General features: G+C 43.7%; 1 protein-coding gene across 1 annotated transcript in view; it reads left to right on the forward strand.

The window, feature by feature from the left end:
- The first annotated feature begins 499 nt into the window (after positions 1-499).
- The window catches only part of ARHGAP42 (Rho GTPase activating protein 42), a 349920-nt gene continuing 338330 nt past the window's right edge, over positions 500-12089 (forward strand). The window contains exon 1 of the mRNA XM_027563908.1: positions 500-1058. Coding sequence (XP_027419709.1) covers positions 905-1058 — 154 coding nt within the window. The 5' untranslated portion in view covers positions 500-904. The remainder of the gene's footprint in view (positions 1059-12089) is intronic.

Below are 12089 nucleotides of genomic sequence, written 5' to 3' on the forward strand. Positions count from 1 at the left end.
AAGGCAGTGAACGGTGGGAAAGAGAGGAAAACTTTTCAACCTGGAGTATACATGCATTGCAGTGCAGACTTGAGAAGTAAAATCTAAACGAACGCTCCAAAGTAGCATCTTCAAAACCTAGCTTTAAACTTTAGGGAAAGTTAACGCTGGTTCAATTCGAGGGAGCGGGTGGTGAAGGACGGGCAAGGAGGCGTGTAGGGAGTGGGGGATCGTTTTGTGGACTGGAGGAACCTGGAGTGTTACCGCGGGGCCAGCGGGACCCTCAAGCCCCCAGGAAGCGGGAGTAACTCACGGGAGCAGGCGGCGCGCAGAGCCGGGAGCGCAGAGAGGGCGGGGCGGGCGGAGGGCGGGGCGGCGCGGGCCGGGGGCGCGGCGGCAGGAGGAGGGTCTCGGAGCCCGGCCCGGCGGCCGGCGCGTTGAGCCTGCGTCCGGCGCGGGGGCGGGTTTAGGCAGCCCGGCCGGAGCGGCGGCTGGGCGCTGGCGGCTCCCGGCTCAGAGCGCAGTCGAGTGGGCCAGCGGGCGGAGTTGCCGGGAGCGTTCCTGCGCGCCCGAGCGCGTTCCTCGCCGGCCGAGAGCGTCCCTGCGCCGGCCGAGAGCCTGCCTCCCTGCGCCGCCCGCGGCCCGGGACCCCGCCGCCTCCGCGCTCGCGGCGACGATGCGTCCGGAGGACGGCGAGCTGAGCGGATCCGCCGCCCGTGCGTGCACGCGTTTCCCCGTCGGCGAGGAAGCCTGAGCCCAGATCCCGGCGCGGGAGGCGCGGGACCCGCTCCCCCTGCGCTCGCCCGCGCGGCCCGCCTCGCTCCACGCGATCGCGCGCCCCGGCGGCCGGCGTTGGTCGCCGGCTGTGCCCGTCTTGACCGCCGGCCCCGACGCGTTCCCGGCGGCCGTCGGCCGTGCCGCTGCCATGGGGCTGCCGACCCTGGAGTTCAGCGACTCCTACTTGGACAGCCCGGATTTCAGGGAGCGCCTGCAGTGTCACGAGATTGAGCTGGAGCGAACCAACAAGTTCATCAAGGAGCTTATTAAGGACGGCTCCCTGCTCATCGGGGCGCTGAGGAGTGAGTGCGGCCGGCGGGAGGGCAGGGCGCGGGGACCGGGGGAGCCCCCGCGGGGTGGGGGGTCTCAGGGCTGGGTTGGAGGAAGCGGAGCTTCTTTTGTTTGAATGGGTTTGGGGACAAAAGCTGAAGAGCTCCCCTGCTGGTGGCCAACAAAGTTTGTTCGGAGGTGTTCTTCACTTATTTACTTCCAAGGCTGCAGAGAAGCGAGCGGTCTCTGCTGGACCCCGGAGCGTATCCTGAGGAACGTTGTTCGGCATCTTTTTGTATAACGCTCCTGGAACAGTACTGGGGACTGTTGTCATTTTTGTAACTTTATTCTGCCTAGTTTAAACGCTTAAAAGAGAAAAAAAAAAAGCCCTTGAGGAAGGACTCAGGAGTTTATCTGAAGGATAAAAATGAAGCTAGCTTGTTTAGTGATATTAAAAGAAATGATTAAGTTCTTAGGTACATCAGCGACTCATCATTGCAATAAATCATTGCATTGGCACTTTATAGATTTGTAGTTTTGCAAGATGAAGACAGCATGGCACCAGTGCATTTTATCTCTTTTCAAGGTTTTTTTTTGTGCCTCTTAATTTTCTGTTTGCCTTCTAACTCTGGTGTGGTGAGTCCCTAGTGGCTAAAGACCAATCAGAACTTCTGATGATCTATAGAGAGTAAAGACTGCCTCAGTTTAGGAACTTTTCCCACCTCCTTTCCCACACACCTCCGTTCAGATTTTCTGTGCTTCTTGCATTCTCTGAATCTTCACTTTCAGTTACTAGCACAAAAGAGAGCCTTGGGCTTCCCAGGTAGCTCAGTGGTAAAAAAAAATCACCTTCCAATGCAGGAGACTGATTCGGTCCCTGAGTCTGGAAGATCCCCTGGAGAAGGAAATGGCAACCTACTCCAGTATTCTTGCCTGGAAATTCCCATGGACCGAGGACTTCAGGACTACAGGCAGGCTACCTCCATGGGGTCCCAGAGAGTCTTACACTAGAGCTTCTCATAGAGAATTGACTGACTAAAGGATAAGGCTTTATAGGTTACTTTTCTGAGGACCTATTTGCTCTTTAATAGAAAGCCTCTGAAATGCAGCCCTGGAAATTCCAGTCTGTCTTAGATGAGTGAGGTATTTTTGTTAAGGTGAAGAGTCCTTTGGTTGACATGGCTACCCCAGGAGATAGGTAGGGGAAGCATCATTGTGTATGTCATTAACAACATTATGGAGGTGTGTGTGTGTGCCTGAAACTAAGACGATATTAGCATCTGATCTCTATTTAGAAGCATGTATTCATGGTAAAGATGAACCTTAGCAAAATGTCTTGAAATTAGTATGCTCCAAATCCTGTCTATTTAAACCATCCTAATTGCTAAAACATTTACTTATTACTTGTGTTAACTTAGCCAGGGTAAAGAAAATATGTTCTGTATCTACATTCACTTAATTTCTGAATTTGACGCTGCTACTGATAATAATAGTATTTACTGATTTGTGAAAAATATACAAGTTTATCTGTAGTTCTGTCCATCTTGTGTATACCCAAAGGTGAACTTAGCTTCCATCTGATTTACAAAGCCCCTTGAGGCCCCTTGAAGCCTTTGCATCTTGGAGAGGATGATGCTTCTTTAAAAAGAGTTTCCCTCTCTCAGAGCACTGATTCTTGCTCAAGCTGCCAGATGGTCTACAGATGACATTTTCTTCTCGCTCTGCCGGAGATCAATTCCAGTGGTTCAAAAGTGGAAAACACTTCCATCGCTGTGGTAAAATCTCTGAAATGTACATCATTTTACTAGTAATCTTATTAACTGTATTATGATTGAATCTAGTCTTGCAGCTATCAGGAGCTTCCTTTATAGGTTTGTTCTTCCATTTATAAGTGAGGATATCTCTAGAGTGTAAGTTCCTTGAACATACAGACCCTGCCTCTTGAACTTGACCTTCTACACTTAAAATGTACAATCTGTCTTTCCAGGATTTGTGAGGAGAGTGCATTATATTAACATTTGGTTATTGCTTTTCTTGTAGTGGAAAGAAAGCATTTATTAAAAGAATATCCAGCATTAGCTGCCAAGCAGGACAGATCTGGAGCTGAGAAACCCTTGAAGTCATATGAGGGCACTTCTTTTTTTCCCAGCAAGCAACCTCTGTCCCTTGGGGAGGATGCTCTGGGGTTCTGCTGCAGCTGCTAAATGCCTGCTCTCTGAAGCTGGTCCTGTAGGAGGACAAGAATGTGTCTAAAGACTTGAAGCTGCCTTAATTCTATCCCACATCCACCAAGGAGCCCTCCTTTCTTCAATTCTGCCCCTTCTGTTTTTCCTTTCTGCCTTAGGAACCCTTCAGTTTTCCCCAGCCTTAAACTATGCCTTTCTGTTCTCCATACCTGTTGTTTCAGTAAGTGTATCCATTATCCACTTCAGATTTATATGTAGCACTTTGCCGTCGTTTATAATGAATGGTTTCTTAATAAAACTTTCCTGAGCTGACAATCATCCATGCATTTCTAAGCATCTTATATTATTTCCAACCTAGTTAATAAGTTTTCTGCTGAAAGTCTTGGCATGCTCTCTTGGGTAACACATGCTTTACTGTTTCAGTGAGAGTCACATGTGCTCCTTCAGCTTGGGTTCCGGGTGTGCATTTTTTTAGGAGCGAATTTTGAATGATCTTTATAAATGAGGACCTTGACTAGATGATTTGAATTTTAAATGTGTAAGGTATTTAACATATTTTTAAGATGGATGTGAGAGTTGGACTATAAAGAAAGCTGGACGCTGAGGAATTGATGCTTTTGAACTGTGGTGTTGGAGAACACTCTTGAGAGTCCCTTGGATTGCAAGGAGATCAAACCAGTCAATCCTAAAGGAAATTAGTCCTGAATATTCATTGGAAAGACTGATATGAAGCTGAAACTCCAATACTTTGGCCACCTGATGTGAAGAACTGACTTACTAGAAAAAGCCCTGGTACTTGGAAAGATTGAAGGCGGGAGGAGAAGGGGACAACAGAGGGTGAGATGGCTGAATGGCATCACTGACTCGGTGGACATGAGTTTGAGCATGCTCTGGGAGTTGGTGATGGACAGGGAGGCCTGGCGTGCTACAATCCATGGGGTCGCAAAGAGTCAGACACGACTGAGCAACTGAACTGAACTGCATTTCACTCTCACATCCACTCAGAGAAAATGGATGACAGTAAACGAGTTAATATAGGGATTAATGTAGACCTGAGTTTACATTCTGATGCTGTCAAATGCTGTGTGATGCTTCGCAAGTAACTTAACCTCTGAGTCCTACCTTTCCTTACGGGGAGGGAACAGCTATAAAGATCTCACCACTAGGACTGTTTGTTCATTTTGTTACATGCCATCTAGTCATTTGGTGAGTGGTATTTGAGAATATATGACACTGGTGAATTGGGTTTTAGTTCATGCTGTATGACTCACAGTCTCTACTCTTCTTATCAAATGTTAGTCTGTGAACTTTGTTCCTTTAACAGGTGCCAGTTTTAAATTTTGGGTTGTGAAGTTATAGGCTCATTTTGCTTATTAATTTTCTCCTTTTATAGACCATATCCAAAGAAACATTTCAAAGTGTCTTTCTCATATAATTCCCCCTTTACTTCGTATAAAATATAATCTCCCCTTCAAATAAAATTTTTGAATTCAAAACTTTGTATAAAACCTTTTGAGTTCAAAGAACCATCTTTAAGTAGAACATAGTCTTTCCAAGAATAGACAGACCCTCCCTCCAAAGAAGAGAAGAGGAAAAGAGAGGGAACGGTTGAAATGGAATTGTACTCATAAAATAGAATTGATTGTGTGGAGAGCTTATCAATATTCTTTCCTCCCATCTAACCTGCAGCATCTTGGCCATCCCACCCTTCTTGTAACTATCTATTATAACACTTCCTCTCATCACCTTAAAGTAGAATTGGTCAGTTTTTTCCTCTAGCTTTAGAAGACTGTTTCTTAACCTTGTGTGGCTGAGCTTCTTTTAAAGAAAAAAAAGTTAATGGACTCTAATATAATTTATTTTTTATGACAGTTAAATATATTCATGAAACTAGTTTTCATGCCATCTTAAAGGCAGATCAACTTACAAATTAAATATAAATAATACTGTGAATCCAATATAAAACTTACAAAACTACATTTAATCAACCTGGGATTTCTTTGGAAGGAATGATGCTAAAGCTGAAACTCCAGTACTTTGGCCACCTCATGTGAAGAGTTGACTCATTGGAAAAAAACTCTGATGCTGGGAGGGATTGGGGGCAGGAGGAGAAGGGGACGACAGAGGATGAGATGGCTGGATGGCATCACTGACTCGATGGACGTGAATCTGAGTGAACTCCAGGAGTTGGTGATGGACGGGGAGGCCTGGCGTGCTGCGATTCATGGGGTCGCAAAGAGTCGGACATGACTGAGCGACTGAACTGAACTGAATGGATGATATTATTTTGCCAAAATGACATTTTCTCTTCTATAAAGACTGCTGATAATATCTTACGTATTGTTGATGATTCATTTTCTTATCGCTTTTCCTGATTGAAAGTGCAGGTTTTCAAAATCTACTTGTCTGTTTGATGGCCTTCTCTGACTCATAAACCTTATTTCTTCGTCTGTTCTTAAAGTGGTTGTTCTGGCACTAGTGATCCCTGGCACAAACAGGGGCGTGGTAGAATGGTAGGAGTTGGTTGCTTATAAATTGCTACAGAATATGCAGTTAATTAAGACGTTAGCAAGAGGAAGCACACAATTTCTTTTTTTTTTCAGATTTATTCAAGTATAGTTGGTTTACACTGTTGTGTTACTTTCTGCTGTACAGCAAAGTGATTCAGTTATACATTCATATGCATTCTTTTTCACATTCTTTTCATTATGGTTTATCACGAGATAATATAGTTCCCTGTGTTGTACAGGGGAAGCTTGTTATTCATTATTCTCTGTGTAGTAGTTTGTATCTGCTAATCTGAAACTCTTGGTGCATCGCTTTCCCAGCCTCTCCTTCTCCTTGGCAACCACAGCTGTGTTCTCTGTGTCTGTGAGTCTGTTTCATAGGTGAGTTCATTTGGGAAACACACACAGTTTCTTAGAGGTGTCTGCGTTCAGGGTCCACAGCCTCAGTTGGAAGCATGCTGCTGCGGTGCACTTGCAGTCTGGGGATAAAGTAGATGTTTAGTGTGAAAGGAAACCCTGAGTGCACAGGCTGCATTCAGAGATCTTGGAGAGGCTGAGATTGAGAGACTCCTGCCTTCCATTTGCGGTGTTTGACTTGGTTTTTCACTTTAAGCACGTCTCTATTTTGTGTGTGTTCAGGGTCCACTTTGCTACCAGTGTTTGGTGGCACAGGGAAGGAGTTAAATAAATGGAAGGAACAGTGACAAGTTTAAGGAATTTGAAAGGCGTTCTGTAGTTACTGCACTTTGCATTTGGTCATCCTTGAGATCTTGGTGAGAACTGCTATTGTTGCAGGCTATTTTTGGGGTTTAAATTTGGACCTAGATTTTCTTTGGTTTACCACAACTCAGTGCGGATTCCCGTTTACCCTGCAAGACCTCCTTCACTCTTGCTTATTCCACTAACGTTATTTTGCTTGTTGAGCTGGGCAGCCTTGTCAGAGATGTGGATGTGTAATTACTTCCACCGTTTTTCTGGTTCTTACAGTCATTCATTAGAATCTGAGTTAAATGAGCAGAAATAATTGTATCTTTCAGATGAACTGTAATTAATTTAGGAACGGGTAGATTAAGAATGAAGTGCTCTAAGGTTCTGCTTCAGAGGCCTGTACAAGTAAGAGCAGTTTGGTTTGTGTTCATTTAAATGGGAGCCTGGGCATTCATTAAAGTGGAATTAAATTCAGCTGGCTGAGAACTTCCGTCTACCTGTCTTCTGATCGTCTACATGAGCTTGACGGGTGTCCTCTAACAGTATCTTTATCTCTGTTGAATGTCTTTCTCTTTTTAAAATGACACCTTATTTATTTGTGGTTGTGCTGGGTCTTGCTTGCTGCACTCGGCCTTTCTCTAGCTGTCCTGAGCCGAGCTACCGTTCGTTGCATTCGCTGGCTTCTCATTGTGGTGTCTTCTCCTTGCATAACACAGAACACAGGCTCAGTAGTTTTGGCTCCTGGTTCTAGTGTGTGGGCTTAGTAGTTGTGGAGCATGGGCGTAGTTGCTCCATGGCATGTGGAATCTTCTCAGACAAGGGATCAAACCCCTATTCCCTGCATTAGGAGGCAGATTCTTATCTACTGTACCACCAGGGAAATCCTGGATTTCCTTTTTCTGCAGGTAGTAACTGAGGAGCTGCCTTGTTAGGAAGGAGTGGGTTTCTGGGAGAACAGAACCTATTTCCTGTCTAGTGGAAGAGGCTGGTGTGGCAGTAACCACTTCTTACATTGCCTCCTGTGACAGTTATGATCAGGGTACTCTGAGATGCAGAAAACTCAGGTAACCACAAAACTTTGAAATCACTGAAAAGCTGCTTCAACAGACATGCTTTCGGTTACTAACATTTCTTAGAGCCCAGTGTTAATCATGTTCATGATGATGCTGAAGAAGCATTTCTCAGATTATATTAAAAAATAATAAAGCTTACATTTAGTATTGCTTTGGTGCCAAGTATATTCAAGTAATGTATGCATGGAATGGCAAAACTCTTCTCTAGATTTATAAAGAGAAATGCTAAAATGTTCAGGCTGTTAAGCCACATTCAGTAAATATTATGCATCAATGAAATGTTTATTGTGGACAGATGAGAAAGGGTGAAGAAAAGGGGGTTATTTAGTCTTGAATCTTTTTCCAGAGTATTGTTTCTTGCCAGAGCTGTGGTTGCCACCTGTTCTGGCCCCAGCTATCCCTGTTGTCTTGTCTGGATGGTAATTTCCACTCATTCCAGCCTCTTGGCAGGTGCCAGACTCCCTGTTGGCCCACCTGCCGCCCACCCGGTTCAGTTGGCAGCCCTGCCAGACTTCCCTTTCCCTCCAGCCTCCTGAACCTCTGCCCAGCATCTCAGCATCCTTGGAGCGTATCCCCAGCGGCTCTGGCCTTATCAGCCGAGGATTTGCTACCTGCTTCTTGCTGACTTTCATCGTGAAAATGAAAACCAGTTGCTGAGCTCCTGGCTCTCCAGTTCAAGGAATCTGTGCGTCAGCTTTTGCAGCTGCCAGTATTCTGACTTTTAATGGTTGGGTTTCATCTAAGTGTAGTGACTTCCATTGAATTTGTTAATTTTAATGGCCCTTGGAGTAGGATAATAACAGGATAGATAATGGAAATTTAGTTATTTTAACAGATTTGTTTTTGGCCAGGCATATTTAAACACTGGCTTGGATATTTCCTGTATGGTGGAACCTCCTCTCTAGGATTCCAGCTAACTGGACTGTTTGGTTCATCAGAATGCGCCATTGTTCATATCTGCAGTTTTCCGATTTTATAATCAAGAATCTAGTTATAATGCTGAAGAAAATGTTGCGGCAAAACCTGCATGTATAATCCTCTGTAAGGGAAGTGATTTGTTTCAGAAAAAATGAATTGCAGAATAGTAAGGTGCCACACAGGCATCCGTGATGGCTCAAGAATCTGCCTGCAATGCGGGAGATCTGGATAGTGGAGCCTGGCGGGCTGTGGTCCGTGAGGTTGCAAAGAATCGGACACAGCTGAGCGACTCAGCACACATACAACATACTGTACGGTAGCTGATCATCTGTCAGTTTTTCCAACCTTTTTCTTTTGTTGCTGAAGAGTATATTCATAAAAGAAGCAAACATAAGCCCTACTTCTCTAGAATTTAAAAATTTTCATTTGAAAGTAATTTACCTACTTGTAATTTTTACATGGAATATGGTGGGGAAAAAGGTTAGGATAAGACTAATAGTTAACACTTTGTAGATTATTTTATATTATTTATTATAGATTTTTGACATGCAATTTTTAGATTTTTAATGGTAAAAGTCTCCATGCCTAATGGTATTTCTAAATATACATTTATTTATTTGGCTGTGCCAATTCTCCATTGCGGCATGCAGGATCTTAGGTTGTGGCCTGTGAACTCTTAGTTGTGGCCTGTGGGAATCTCATTCCCTGACCGGGGATTGAACCCAGGCTCCCCGCATTGGGAGAGCAGAGTCTCAGCCACCGGAGCATCAAGAAAGTTCCCCAAATGGTGTTTTTAAAATGTCAAAACTTGACATTTTATATATTGTTGTTTTATGTAATTTGGGTGATTATCAGGTGCAATATATTTTGTGAAGGATGGGGAACTATCCTGGGATGATTCTCAGTGTTGGGTAGTATGAAAATATTGGGAAGAAATGCACAATTTACACACATTTGTTACATGAATAGTACTCTCTTGAACCTTGGCTTTATTCTGGTAAAAAGTGGATAGACACAAAATGACCCCTTTCGTTTGAAAGTCAGACACATTTCTCAGTAGTGGAATTTCTGTATTTCCTTGCACAAATCTAAAAAGCCATACTGCTTGCTAGTTTATGAAAGACATGCCAAAAGTATTCCCTCATGTGTAAACATATACTGGAGTTTATCCAGATGAAAGCCCCAGCTTCAGTTGTCTCTTTAGTACACAGGAAAAGTGATGATTTAATTTAGAAAAGTGGTATGTGTTTGTAAAATGTGAAATGAGTATTGTATAGTGTATCTCCTTTCGAATGGAAGCTATGTAAATTGATTACTTTGCTGCGGTGAGACTTTTTTCTTTTTCATTTATTTAATTTTCTTATTCCTTAAGATGTTTGAAAGATATGGCCTCAAACAAAACAAATACAAAAGGAGTGGTGGTAGTGGTGGGAGGGATTAGCAAGGAGAAGCAGATTAAAGTGAGTTGTGAAAACAATTTAAATAGTGTGGTTTTGGAACTGGTATCAGACTTCTTTGTGCCTTCTGTGAGCACGTTCTTATGTGACACTGAACGGTCAAAGGAGTAAGAGGTTACAATTGTTTTAAAGGTTGGTTTCAGAAAGTTTGAGGGCCAGTGTACAAATTGTCAAATAAGAGAGAATTGGTGTGAATTTTGAAGGGGTACACCATTTGGGGAAGATTTGAGAAAGTTGTGTACTCCTGAAGACATGTCAGCATAGGTGATAGGAAGGGACGTTTGCAGGCTTGTACTGACTGCATGGCAGTCCTGGTTTTCCTCAGGTGATCCTTTTAAAAATGTTATTACTGCCTCTAGATCCCAGCTGCTTCATGGCCTCTCTTTTTCCGCAGTGTACACTGTTGCAGAATCCTTCTTCCTTATTGCGTCTAGCCTTCTCTTCAGTGTTGGTAGTATGCAAGGGGTCCTTCTGCTGTTTGCTTTCCTTGTGTGACAACATCTGCCCACAGCGCTCCAGCTCGGACCGCCTTCAACCGAGCTCTGAGTGATTTTCAGCAGCCTGCTACCTGTCCCCACCTGGGCGTGCTGCGGGCCCTTCACACACCACGTGTCCAGCCAAAGCTTGTTCTTTGTGTTCCCGTTCGGTCAGTTATTTGCTCACCCACCTGGTTGTCTTAGAGAGAAACCGCTTACTAATGCTTCTGCTTTCCTTCTCCTCTGGTTTGTAAACTCCAGTTTAAAGCTAGCTTTTTTTTTTTCATTCCACCCAGATTCCAGCATTTGGTTGGTCCTGCAATTTTCTGTGCTTACAGTGTCTTGAATGTGATGTTCTCTGCTTGCACCAACAATCCTTAAGTGTGTGCGTCTCTCTGTATGTAGATATGAAATAATTTTTTTCTTAGCATAAAATGTTAGAAATATTTCCTTTCACAGCTTTGGAGGCCAAAATCCTAAGTCAAGGTGTCAGCAGAGCATTCTCTCTCTGAAGGCTCTAAGTGAAAGTCGCTCAGTTGTGTCCAGACTCTTTGTGACCCCAGGGACTATACAGTCGATGGAATTCTCCAGGCCGGAATACTGAACTGGGTACCCTTTCCCTTCTCCAGGGGAATCTTCCCGACCCAGGGATCGAACCCAGGTCTCCTGCATTGCAGGCGGATTCTTTACCAGCTGAGCCACCAGGGAAGCCCAAAGGCTCTAAGGGAGGATTTTTTTTGCTACTTCTATCTCGTTCTGTTGTCAGCAGTGCAAGACATTCTTTGCCTTGTAGCTGTATTACTCCAGTCTCTGCCTTTGCAGTCACACAGAGTATTCACTGTGTATTTTTGTTTATTAAATTTTATTCTGTCTTTTGAATATAAACTTGGAGGGGGCTTGGATATCTGTATTCTAATTTGACTGCATTGTGAATAGTCAGTAATGGTGAACATGAATCAGTTTACATTTTACTAAGAACATGATACGGAGAAGGATTTTGATTATCTGTGGAGCAAATGAGCCAGGAAATGGGGACTGCAAATTTGCTCTTGAATATTTCTCCTGTCAGGGTCATACTGACTTTTAGGGCTGGGTAACCTGGGGACGGCAGATGGCATCTGGAACTGGGGCTTCATCCCAGTCCTGCTGCTGACACTAAGTAGTGCCATGGGGAGAAGCCATTTGTCCCAGACTCTATTTTCAGAAAAAATGGGAATATATTTGCCATAGATTCCTTGTAGGATTTTTATGTGGCCAGTAAACAAAATGCCTAACAACATGATTTAAAATGTGATATTATTTTCACTTGCTTTAGGCAGGATCTTTGTAAGCCAGATAACTTAAGCGTTTTTCAAGGCTTGACTTTAATATGTTCTTGTCAGTGTTATTATCGTACTCCATAGACAAGATGATTGAGATAGAAATGCTTTAATGGAATGTTAAAGCATGAGTTTGTCCCCAAATTAAATCTTTTTGGTAGGAAGTGATCATGAGATGTGGCATGGTTTTGATTTAGCTTTTTACTTTTAAACAAATAATTATCTGCTATGATCTGGGAACCAAGGAACAAGGACACACTGGGTTGGCATTTAGGGATAATCATGAACTGGCAGTGTAGATTTTGAGACTTTATTGATGTGTCTGCTGCTGCCTTGATGCTGTTGGCTTAGGTCATTGGTCTGTAAAAGTTGTTAAAAGTGATGTTGTCAGAAGTGAAATAAATACTTGGGTCATTTCA

The sequence above is a fragment of the Bos indicus x Bos taurus genome, chromosome 15 (genome assembly GCF_003369695.1).
Source record: "Bos indicus x Bos taurus breed Angus x Brahman F1 hybrid chromosome 15, Bos_hybrid_MaternalHap_v2.0, whole genome shotgun sequence".
NCBI classification, from domain to species: Eukaryota; Metazoa; Chordata; class Mammalia; order Artiodactyla; family Bovidae; genus Bos; species Bos indicus x Bos taurus.